Below are 12,162 nucleotides of genomic sequence, written 5' to 3'. Positions count from 1 at the left end.
TAGACAAAAAAAAAAAAAAAAAAAAAAAAAAAAAAGAGGTGGGGGGTAAAAATGAAAAAACCCAAAACTCATTCAAACCAACTTGAGACAAAAGGGAAACCTTATTGTAAGAAAAGTAATGGCCGATGTAATTAAGCCAAAAAGGATTCTGTATTTTAATAACACACATCACAAAAATTCCCTCTAACATAACACAAAAAGGGAATATATTTTTAAAGTACAGGAGCCCAAGGGCAGGGAGCATAAACTTCCAAAGGACTGAGATCAGGAAGGGAGAGTTGAAGGTTGAGACTGGCTCTTGTCCCCTCCCTGCTTCTTCTTGAGGATCTGCTACATTCTCCTCTTTCTGCAGATCAGTGTTCATTGCCTCCACTAGGGCAAGTATGGCCACCTCACTCTTGACTCTGAATCACTTCCCAGTGTGTGTCCCAGTTCCAAATCCCAAAGGACCTTCAGACTGACCTGGCTTAAGGCAAGCATCCATTGAGTGATGTCATGAAATTGGGCTTTTGCGTAAGAGGCAAGGACAGATAATGCATTTTTACCCTTCTGTTCATACAATAAATATTTATTCAGCACCTTCTATATGCCATACCCTGTTATAGGGCCTGAAAACAAAGCAAGGAACAAAACAAAGTTCCTGTCTCCATGGACTTCACATTCCAGTGACAACCAGACAGATAGACGTTTTTGCTGCCAATAAGATCTTGGAGGCTCACCTAATTATAAGGCAGTGATGGGCAAGTTTGTAGGTATCTCTCTTCAGTTGCTGCTGGAAGGTGATCGTGGTGTCTAAGTCATTCTAGGCAGGTCTTCTAGATGATTCTGAATGTAATCATGTCATTTGTGGATTTCTATAAGACTCTGCTCTGAGGCGTTCTCATCTAAATTCAGCCACCTGGGTAGCTTTACCCTTTGCTAGAAGGAAACAGAGGGAATAAGGAGGATCTTGGTTTTTCGATACAGTTACTAAAAATGAGTCCCAGAGAGACTTACTGTCTTTCCCTAAGCCAAAAACATCAGAAAAACGGTGGTGGTAGGGAGACCTTTATTCTCATTTTCCAGCAGGTGTGGTGGCTCCCTTCTGGTCAGGGACAGGCTCGGATGTCCATGCATGAGTGTGGAGGCCATTCATTTAGTAAACAAACGCTTACTGAGCTCCCACTTCATGCCGCGCCCTATGCTGAATATGGAGGCTACGGCAGTGGGCACAGTGGTCATGGTCCCTAAGGTAACACAAAGGTGAGTGAGGGAAACAGACAACAAATACATAGCCCAACAAGGAGTAAAAAGTGGAAGTTAGGAAAGAGAAAGCTGCTGAGAAAGAGAACTGGGGAGTCTGCTTCAGAACGGCAGTTGGTGAAGGTGAAGGCTTTGCCCCGCAGGTATCATTTAAACAGACCTAAAGGTTGAGAATAAGCCCACTGCGCAAAGCAGGGTTGGGGGAATGTTTCAGACAGAGAGAGTTTGAAGATGTTCAGAAGAAGAGTTTGAAGCCTGTGTTAGAGAATCTGAAATAATTCAGGAAAGACCAAGGTCAGCTTCTACCGGAAGGTACTAAAAAGTACCTGTTGTCTCTTTTAAGCCCTTGGACGTAACACTATGGGCCAAGGAGTTGCAACCAGATTTCCACACCTGCTCCCACTACCACCAACCACCACTGCCAGGAGTCTTTCTTTTTATTTTATTTATTTATTTTTTATTTAAATTCAAGTTAGTTAACATACTGTGTAGTCTTGGCTTTAGGAGTAGAACTCAGTGATTCATCCCTTACATATGACACCCAGTGCTCATCCCGAAAAGTGCACTCCTTAATGCCCATCACCCATTTAACCCATCCCCCCACCCTTCTCCCCTCCAGAAACCCTCAGTTTGCTCTCTGTATTTAAGAGTTTCTTATGGTTTGCCTCCCTCTGTGTTTTTATCTTATTTTTCTTTGCCTTCCCCTATGTGCATCTGTTGTGTTGCTCAAATTCCAAATATGAGTAAAATCATATGATATCTGTCTTTCTCTGACTTATTTTGCTTAGCATAAAACCGTCCAGTTCCATCCACGTTGTTGCAAATGGCAAATTTTCATTCTTTTTCATTGCCAAGTAGTACTCCACAGTATATATACCATGTCTCCTTTATCCATTCATCAAAGACATGAATAGACACTTTTCCAAAGAAGACATCCAGAGGCTAACAGACACACGAAAAGACACTCAGCATCACTTATCACTAGGGAAATACAAATCAAAACTACAATGAGATACCACCTCACACCTGTCACAATGAGCCTTTCTTTTGAAATTCAAAATGGAAATACCTTCATTTTTGCCTATTTTAAAAGTAAAATGTGTTTGTTGGGAAAATGCAGACAGTACAGAAGCACATAAGATGTACTCTAAAAACTTAACACCTACCATTACTACCATCCCCTAAAGCACTATTGTTAATGGTTTGTTATCTTATTCCAGATATTTTTTGTAAAAATAAAATAATGTGAATTCTATAACAAGGGTCAGAAAACTTTTTTCTATAAAGGACCAGATAGTAAATAGTTGGGCTGAGCAAGCCACATGGTCTCTATTACATCTGCTCAACTCTGCTGTTGTAATGCCAAAAGAGCCATAGACAGTGTTTAATCAAATAGGGGTGGCTATTCTCCAATAAAACTTTATTTAAAACTTTATACAAAAGCCGGCAGTGAGACTGTGGGCTGTAGTTTGCTGATCCCTGTTCTATATGAAGAGAGATCACACCATATGTATTAATCTGTCATAGGGGTTTGTTTTTACTTTGTTTTTGGTTTTTGTCCAATGATAGATCTTGATCATTTTTCCATATCAGTATTCAAAGACTTTTGCAATTCTTTTTAAAGCCTGCTTGTATTTCAGTGGATGGCTGTAATCCAATCTTTTTAACCAGTTCCTTACTGCTTGGGTGTGCATATTGCTATTTTCAATGTCTTGCTATTACAGTGTTTAGAAATGTTCCTTATCTATTAGGACAAAAAGAAGCTGGTTCTTTTACTATTCCCATTTTGGGCTTGGTGTTTATTTATTATTATCACAATGATATTTCAGTCATTACAGTTTTATCATTCACAGCTCAGCTCTGGTTTGGCTGACTAAAGACCTGATTCTGGTATTAATTCTACTTCTTACCAGCTGAACGCTTGGGAAACTCATTTAGCCTCTCTGATCACCACATTTCTCATCTATAACCTGAACAGGAGCACACCTGGCACTGCCTCCTGCAGAGGCTATTGTGAGGCACAAATGAGATAACAGATTGGAAAGTACGTTGAAAATTATAAATGTGATATTCCTCTGTAAGGGGCTATCATCATTTTCATTACCCTTGTCATTTTCATTAATGTGATAATGCTCGGAATGATGAGCTCTTCTTGCTCTGACATGTGAGTAACTATAAAATACAGTCTGTATTTGGAATCATTGATGTGATTGTGGATTTTCCAAGCCCTAGGGTGTTCAGCCAGTCAATTCAGCATCCATTTATTAAGCATCCATTATATGCCAAACAGAGCCAGCTCCAATACCAAGTTCTGTGCTAATTGCCAGGGTTATGAAGAGAATAGGTGAGGGTCCCTGTTCTTTAGGAGTACAGAAGATACTGGAAGGAAATATATTTATCCGACCTACCAAGATAGTGCCACACATGCTATAATTCAGGAAATAAAAACAGAATTCTGCCAGAGAGAAAGCAAAATTCAGGAAACTTGCATAAGAGAAGGTGGCATTGAAAAGTGTAGGAGTTTGGGGCGCCTGGGTGGCTCAGTTGGTTAAGCATCCAACTTTGGCTCAGGTCATGATCTCACCATTTGTGAGTTCGAGCCCCACGTCAGGCTCTGTGCTGACAGCTCAGAGCCTCAAGCTTGCTTCAGATTCTGTGTCTTGCTGTCTCTCTGCCTCTCCCCCACTTGTACTCTGTCTCTCCCTGTCTCAAAAATAAACAGTTTAAAAATAGTGTAGGAGTTTTTGCAATATGAATAAGGGAAGAAAGGACTTTCTTCCCTGTAAAGTTCTAGGACAAACATGCCCAGCTGTTACCCAAAAACACAGCTTCTTTTATGAAGTAGGAATTTATTCTCCTTCCTGTAAAAGGAATCTAGGGATTGTCATCCAGGGATGATGAGTTGACTCCCTCCCCAATCCTGACTCCTCTTGCCTTTCTGCTCTAACGTGCCAGGACATGGCTCTCATCCTCATGGTTATCTCAGGATCCAAGATAGTGACTGGAATTCCAGTCATCATGTCTAAGTTCAGACTATGGAAAGGAGGAAAGAAGGGAGAAAAAGAAAGGCTTATGAGCATTCTCTCAGCTGAGTCACTTTCTCTTAATAAAGTCCCACATTTATCCATTTGAGAGATATTTATTGGGCACCTACCATTTGTCAGGCACTAGACTAAAGCAATAAATAAAACTGGATACCTTCCTCATGAACCTGCACTCTGATGGAGGGAGATACAAAAAAATGGATAAATATATAGTGCATGAGATAGTATTGATGCCAGTGCAGAGAAAAAAAGCAGAGAAAGGTGACTGGGAGTGCTGGGGAGAGGAATATCAAAAATGTGAATAGCTCGTCAAGGAAGTGTCTCTAAAAAGTGACTCTCTGAAGGAGCTGAGAGAGAGCGAGAGCCATGCAGTTGAAGAAACATTCCGTGCACAGCGGCCAATGTGATTGAAATAAAGTTAGCAGAGGGATGATAGGAGTTGAGATCATAGAGGGGTGGGGATTGGCCAGGGCTTTTAAGCCCATAAGGATTTGGGCTTTGACTCTGAGTGAAACAGGAGGCTGTCTGACTTGACTGTCTCTTTGGCTGGATGCAGCTCCTTGGAAAGCTAGAAGATGTAGATTTTAGCTGGTGCCTTGGTACTCTGGAAAAAAGTCTGGTTTCCATTATTTAAGAATTAAGGGGAGAAGTAGATATTGGGAGGCCCCAGCTAGTTCTGCCCCTTATGAGCTATGTCAACTTAGTTCTGAGTGGCTTAATTTCAAATTAGGTTTGACCCATTTTAATTTGTGAAAAGGGCAGATGAAATATAAGACATGATGACAGTTCCCTGTAATTCTGGGATTCTCAGATGGGTCACCCAATGGCCAGTTGTATCCTGGCCAGAGCCAGTGAGCTTAGGGAGAGGAGAGAGTTAATTGGAGGGTGAAGGCGACACACCACAGGACCCATGAGGAAACCACTGAGGGGTCCTCTGCTGGATGGGATCATTTTCTGTGTCCCACTTGAGTTTAAATGCAGTAACATATCCAGGACTACTGCACCCTTAACTATAGGCAAAGACAAAGAGCAGGGCCATGAGGGCTCAAATGCAAGAGCGGCTGGACTTGGCAGAAACCTGGATGCCCAGAGCCCCATTCCATCAGTCAATGGTCTGGCTAGCAGCTAAGCCCCAACCCCCGCCCCCAAACCTTAAGCAGTGGCTGCTTCATATAGGTATCCCAAAAGATGCCCAGGTGACAAGGACAGCCTCAGCAAAATTCCTCAGCTATTCATCTCCAAACTCTGACCTCTTCTCTTCCGGCTCTTTCCTCCTTAAATCTGTTAATTGAACTTCTGAGTCCACCTGCAAGGGCTGCCAGCACCTTTTTGTGAGTCCCCAAAACCCCAGACCTCCCTGTAGCATAGCCTCCAGGAGTCCAATGGAACCCTGATACTCAGTGGCATTTTCCTGACACTGCCCAGCCATGATGATAGGCCTCTTGGCCACCAGTGGTCTTTGACCAAGGAGGGGGAGGAAAAGCAGCAATGGGTTAAAGTGAACGATTGGCTCCCTAGAGCTGCTCAGGATTTCCAGCTGATGGTGAGGGAGGCTGCAGAGTGCCCTTTTCCAGAGATTGGGGGGTGGGGGAAGGGGTGCCGAATAGTGCTCTCAACTGCTCAGGCAGCACAAAGTTCACTCTCATCCAGTGTGAAGAGACAGAGTGGATGCCTGTTAGGTACATCATGGTATGCCTAATTAGAGAGACATATATCCAACAAAAATCAGGTGGAAAAAAAATACTACTGTTTTAATAAACTAGCAAGCACCCCATACCCAGATGCAAAACCCTAGAAAACCGTTTAACCCTAGTAAGTCCAGAGGTTAAAATGGGGTTTCCTACTTCCTTCCTACATCTAAGGACTGATGCCCATGCACTCAGAAGTATCTGCAAGGTATGGATATAACAGCGGTCAGCTCCCCTGGAGAGGAAAGGGTCAAGGAGTGATAGAGGGCCCTAAGGTTTAGCTGCAACTCAGTCTTTTGTAGATCAGGGCAAGAATGTGGAGAAGAGGGAAAATTTCACTCTCCAAGATGATCTCCAGCCCTAGATTGAGAGATGTTTTCAGACCTGAAGGGAAAAGAACCAGAAATCCCAAATCCCCATACGCTCTGTGGCTAATTAAAGTCAGGGTCTCCTCTTGGGTGCTGCACCATGAAATTGGGCCACTAATGAGTCCTCTGCGTGTGTGTGTGTGTCTGTGTGTGTTTCTTTTTTCCAGAAAACCCACGGGAATCATGTTTCGATCCTGGTTCCATAAAGAACGGCACACGAGTGGGGTCCGACCTGAAGCTGGGCTCCTCCATCACCTACTACTGCCACGGGGGCTATGAAGTTGAGGGTGCCTCTACCCTCAGCTGCATCCTAGGGCCTGATGGGAAGCCCACGTGGAACAACCCCCGCCCAGTGTGCACAGGTGGTGGAACAGGGGCAGGATGGCATGTCAGAGGCAGAGGGGCTGTCATCTGGGGGAAGGGAGATGTGGGACATGGCCCTAAAAGTGGACTCCTTGAGTTCACTGTGAATGAGAGAGGCTGGTAATTCACCATGTGGACAGCCCCTATGGACGTGTTCTCTCTCAGATCACCTTGTGTTCCCAGCCCTACTCAGAGGCCATCAACAGTGGCCCTCAGACATGCCAGCAAGTCATACGAGGGAGACAGGAGTTTAAAGGTGACCTGGGCTTGTTCCTGAGCCTAGGGAAAGTCACTAAGAGGTCAGATGTGTAAAACTAAGGCCAGCGGGGTAGGCTGACTCCAGCGGGGTCTGCCTCAGCCAAGGGGTCCTGGCAAGAGGCATGGGATGGAATGTCAGAACTTCAAGAGCATGGTGGTCACTCCCAGTCGCACACCTCAGGGCAGCCCCACCAGGGCCAGTGGCTCGGGCTGGGGTGGGCACAACAGAGCATGACAGCTGATTAGAGCCCTCCAAGATCACCTGGCCCTCTCTCTGATTTCTCTTCCAGCCCCGTGTGGGGGACAGTATGTGGGTTCTGACGGAGTGGTCTTATCCCCCAACTACCCCCAGAACTACACCAGTGGACAGATCTGCCTCTATTTTGTCACCGTGCCCAAGGACTATGGTATGTTTATTTGTACATTTTCTGACCTTTTCCAGGCCCTGAGGCCCTTCCCAGTTGTATCCCTGGCTCCACTCTCAATTGTATCCACTCGCATTGTGGGAACGGGTAGACAGTCACCTGTACAGGACTCCTGGGTGCAGATGCTATGCAGTGGATATAGGATACATTGTTGGGTACGCTCCTGACATATATGTGGGGAGGGGCACTAGCGCGGCCAGCGGAACCAGGGGATGCACCTGGGGAGGAATTAATCAGGACAGAGGGAAGGAAGGGGGCACTGGAGGCTAGCCAGCACAGCCCAAGTCTGACTAGAGGTGCTGCAGACCACTGAACCCAGGGGAGGGTGATCAAAGGGCAGGAAGCAGGAAGGTGCAGGACGGAGCTGGGAGCCACAGTGTTCCACTATCCCAGCCGAGACCGGCAGCCTGGCCCAGCAGCTACAGGTAGGGCAGGGCAGGCAAGAGAAAAGTGGAGGGCAGGCCAGTGTCCTGAGAAGGCCAGAAAACTTCCACATTCCAGAAGACTCAGGCAGAAAGAGGCCGGGCTTGTCAGCTGGTTGGCAGTGGGGACATTTAAGAGTCCTGCCATCCCTGAGGAAGTTCTAACGGGCAGCCAGACTGGTTGTGCCTGCGCTCTCAGGTGACCCGCCTGGATACTTTCTCCCTGGATCTCCTCTTTGTAGGAGGAATAACAACTGTTTCTAAACAGGAGTGGTGTCAGGTGGGATAAAGGGCACTGATAAATCCTGTCTAGGAGAGGGATGGGGCGGCAGCTGGCTACTGATTCCCAAGACAGGATGGAGTGAGCATAGGGCATGGCCTGGTGCCAGCAAGCACTTAGGGAGTGTCTCTCAGGGATCACGCACGCTGCTGCAGACATGAGCTAGACGTGCCCCCTGCCCTCTGTAAACACCCAGTCTCACCTTAAGCTACCGCTCCAGCCATCATGCACCACTCCCACCCCAGCCCCTGTGCACGTACATGTGCGTGCGTGTGACGCCGGTCACCCCAGCATACTTAACGTGGCAGGAGTTTTGGACCTGCGGGATCACAGTTAGAAAAGTCCTAAAACATTGTCCAGTCCAGTCTGCCACTCAGAACAATCCTTGATAAGTGGTGTGCAGTTTGTGCCTGGATTCCTCCCATAATAAAGAGCTCAGGCCTTTAAAGGCAGTAACCCAAGAGCTGGTCAGTTTCACTGGGCTGTTTCACAGGCACACAGAGAGCTGGCTCGTGGAAGGGCAGTGGTCTTTCCCAAGTATCTTCTCTTTGCCAATGATGCTGAGCCTGGGAGTCTGGGGCAGACTTTTGCCTGTGGGTCTGCAACACTGGCCCAAGCTCAGGTCTCAGCTCTGACTTCCTCTTCTAATAGATCTTCCTTTGATCTCCTACCTAAAGTGAGCTGCTTTGTTCTATCATGTTTTCCCATTACCTCTAGGACTTAATTTTAACAATATCTGAAATTATCTTCCTTATATCTTTGCTTAAGTGGGCTTTTTCCCCCTTTATTGACTGTCTTTTCCCACTAGAATGCACACTCTGAAAGCAGTAATGTTGCCCATCCTGTTCACCTCCGCAGGTTGGAGATACCCCTGCTACCACCTAAGTCAGTACCCATTTTCGGGGTTCCACAATGTGCTCTCCCACCTGCCCCTCCCCCCACCCCCTCTGACTTCTGCTCCTCTCCCTCCTGCCCTGCTTCTTGACCCCAGATGCACCTGGCAAACTGGTAGGCCAGCACAGGCAGACCGAACCAAGGTTGGGCAGATAGCAGAGTTAGAGCTGTTCCCATCGTGGGGTCAGTGGACCAGCCCCTCCAGCAGAGACTGGCATTGAGGGGACAGCTGAGGAAATTGCCTGAGATACATAGCTGGTGGCATGAATAGCCATCAAATGGCAGGGCCTTTAGGCCTCAACTGAGAGGGCTCATCAAGACCAGGGTCCCCCAGCTTCTCAGCCCTTTCTTGGAGTGAGCTGAGTGCCCTTTGGGGAACACTCTTAACTTCTGAGACTCAGTTTCTGTGTCTATAAAATATGGACATCTAGAAGAGTCATGGTTGAAGATGATACACATGGCAAGCATAGTACCTGGCACATAGTAGGTGCTTTATAAATGTCATTTTGCCTCTTCCCTTGGCTTTGACAGAGGGAAATGAGATAAAGATGTTTTCCCATTCCTTAGACAATCGCTCCTTCCCAAGGCGCAGCTGCTATTCACCACCCTTATCCCTCTTAACCAGGGGGGGGATCTTGTATCAAAGGCTGTCCTGGTCAGCAGGATTTTAGAAGAAAAACAAAAAGGAAAATACAGGGTCCTGAGAACACATGGAAAATGGAGGATGTTGCCAAAGACCTTCCATGACCTTGAGCAGCTGCTGCCGCTGCTGTCTGGGAAAGGAATGGGCTTAGCCCAGCTCCAGTTCCACCAAGCCTGTTATGTTCAGTCTTCAGTGTTATCTCGACCCATGAGGAAGAATGCCAGCCGGTCCTTCCCACCTCCCCACAACCCTGTGCCTGGGGTCTGGCCAGTGTACTGATCAGCCAGTAGAAGCCTCAGCAAGCAGTCAGCCCCAGGAACCAACAACTTCCTTGCTCCTGGCCTGTAGCCCCCACACCTCTAGTCCTTGCCCCCAACATGGCGGCCAGTCTTCCGTGCTGAGGTCTCCACACCATGTCTCCTTCACAGTGGTGTTTGGACAGTTCGCCTTCTTCCATACGGCTCTCAACGACGTGGTGGAGGTGCATGATGGCCACAGCCAACACTCCCGGCTCCTCAGCTCCCTCTCGGGCTCCCACACAGGTACCGAGGGCTTGGCCAGCATCGGGGGTGGTGGTGGGCTGAGGGCATCGCGGGCCCACTGAAAGGAAAGAGGCCCTGTAAGCCCAACCACAGGTGGCAACACGCAGCTTTGTGTCTGCCGTCCATTGGTCCTTTCTCTACAACACGACAGTCAGCTCCTGGTAGCCCAAACATAGAAGGGGGCATGGTAAACTATCCTCACCCCAAGGTGTGTCTACACTGCTGCCCCCCAAGTGGTGTAGTATTCCCCTGTTGGTTTATTCTTAGACGTGTTTTTCTCACATGTTTTTCTAATTATAAACATACTGCATTTTCAATGTGGAAAACTTAGAGTCAAGACAAAATAACTGTGTGGAGAATTAAAATAAAAACCACCCAGAAAGAACCACTGAAAGATGGAGTGTATTTTCCCCCAGCCTTTATATCTACTTAGACTTAATCTTTTGCATATTTTATTGAATAAAACAGTATACATATTTTTATTGAAATGTCCATTGTGAGCATTTCTGCCATTAGTTCCTTCTATAATAGGATTTTTAAATGCTGCAAAACAGTCCATCATATAGTTACTTAAAATTTATGTTAAAAAAATTTATGTAATGAATTCCCTATTATTGAACATTGAGATTGTTTGTAATTTGTCACTCTCATGAATAGTAACTGAGTGCATTATGCATACGTCTTTACACACATCTCTAACTACTACCTTAGACTATCTAGAAGTAGAATTGCCAAGTTAAAGGACATGTGTGATCTTAATTTAAGGCTTTCTGTGGTAATCTAATTATATTCTTTCAAATTTAGTTAATCAGTTATTTTAGCAAAATTATCAAAATCCCTGATTTTGCAATATGCCAAAATGCCAAGCATCCCTCTAGGAAAGTTCTTGCCACTTTGTTCACCAACAGTGAATAAGAGAGCATGTTTTCTTCTCAAAAGCTGGCTAATTAAGGAAACAAAACATCAGTTTGAAAAGTGAAAAAAAATCTCATTTCTTTTTTTTTTAATTTATTTCTGAGAGACAGAGAGAGACAGGGTGAGCAGGGGAGGGTCAAAGAGAGAGGGAGATACAGAATCTGAAGCAGGCTCGAGGCTCTGAGCTGTCAGCACAGAGCCCAACATGGGGCTCAAACCCACGAGCTGCGAGATCATGACCTGAGCCAAAGTCGGATGCCCAACCAACTGAGCCACCCAGGCACCCCTGTATCTCATTTCTTAATTTGCCTGTTTTTATTACAAGTTGGGGTAACCTTTTTATAATGTAATTATTGGCCCATGCATCTTTTATTTGTGAATTTACTTGTGAATTGCTGTTGATTTTTCTACTACCATTTATCTTCCTATTGACTTAGTAGACCTCCATATTATTACAAGCTATACTTATCTTATGCCATAAAAACCTCTTGTCTATATTAAATGCTATAAAATGCTTTCCCCCTACACTTTGTCATTTGCCACTTAATTGTCTTCAGGGTGTGTTTTAATGTCAGAAAATTTAAATTTCTCATGACATCGGATCTCTCAATGCTTTTTTTTAGAGTTTTCTCATTTACTTTTATGCTGATTAAGTAAATATTCTTCTGTGTTCTCTTTTGTTTCTTTTCAGTTTGGTTGTTTTGCTTTAATACCTTTGGAATTTATCTTGATTTGTTATTTATTATAGGGAATCTAACCATATTCTTTCAAAGTTAGTTAATCAGTTGTCCTAACAGAAATTTCAAAATGCCAGATTTACATCTATTAAATTTTTATGAAGTTAAGGATATGTTTCCGGACTTTATATCCATGTCTTTAAGTGTCTGTGTGTTTTTGTATCTGTATCAAAAAGCTTAGTGTAAGATTATGTTTAATTTTAGGAGAATTTAATATTAGGAGAATTTTAAACATATGGTACTGAAAGCTCCCAAACTCATTCCTTTCTTTTGAATTTTTTATTGACTGCTCTTGTTTATCTTTTTTATGTTTTTAAGTTTATTTATTTACTGGGGGGGGG

The 12,162-nt window shown here is 45.0% G+C and overlaps 1 protein-coding gene across 1 annotated transcript in view; it reads left to right on the top strand.

Moving 5' to 3' along the window:
• Positions 1-12,162, top strand: part of CSMD2 (CUB and Sushi multiple domains 2) — a 543,202-nt gene that overhangs the window by 404,741 nt on the left and 126,299 nt on the right. The window contains 3 exon segments of the mRNA XM_077769466.1: positions 6,510-6,704; positions 7,254-7,370; positions 10,056-10,169. Of these exon segments, the coding sequence (XP_077625592.1) occupies positions 6,510-6,704; positions 7,254-7,370; positions 10,056-10,169 (426 nt within the window).

This window comes from Crocuta crocuta, unplaced genomic scaffold, assembly GCF_008692635.1.
Source record: "Crocuta crocuta isolate KB4526 unplaced genomic scaffold, BGI_CrCroc_1.0 scaffold351, whole genome shotgun sequence".
NCBI classification, from domain to species: Eukaryota; Metazoa; Chordata; class Mammalia; order Carnivora; family Hyaenidae; genus Crocuta; species Crocuta crocuta.
The sequence above is the reverse complement of the archived record's forward strand: the minus strand, read 5'-3'. Positions and strand labels throughout refer to the sequence as shown.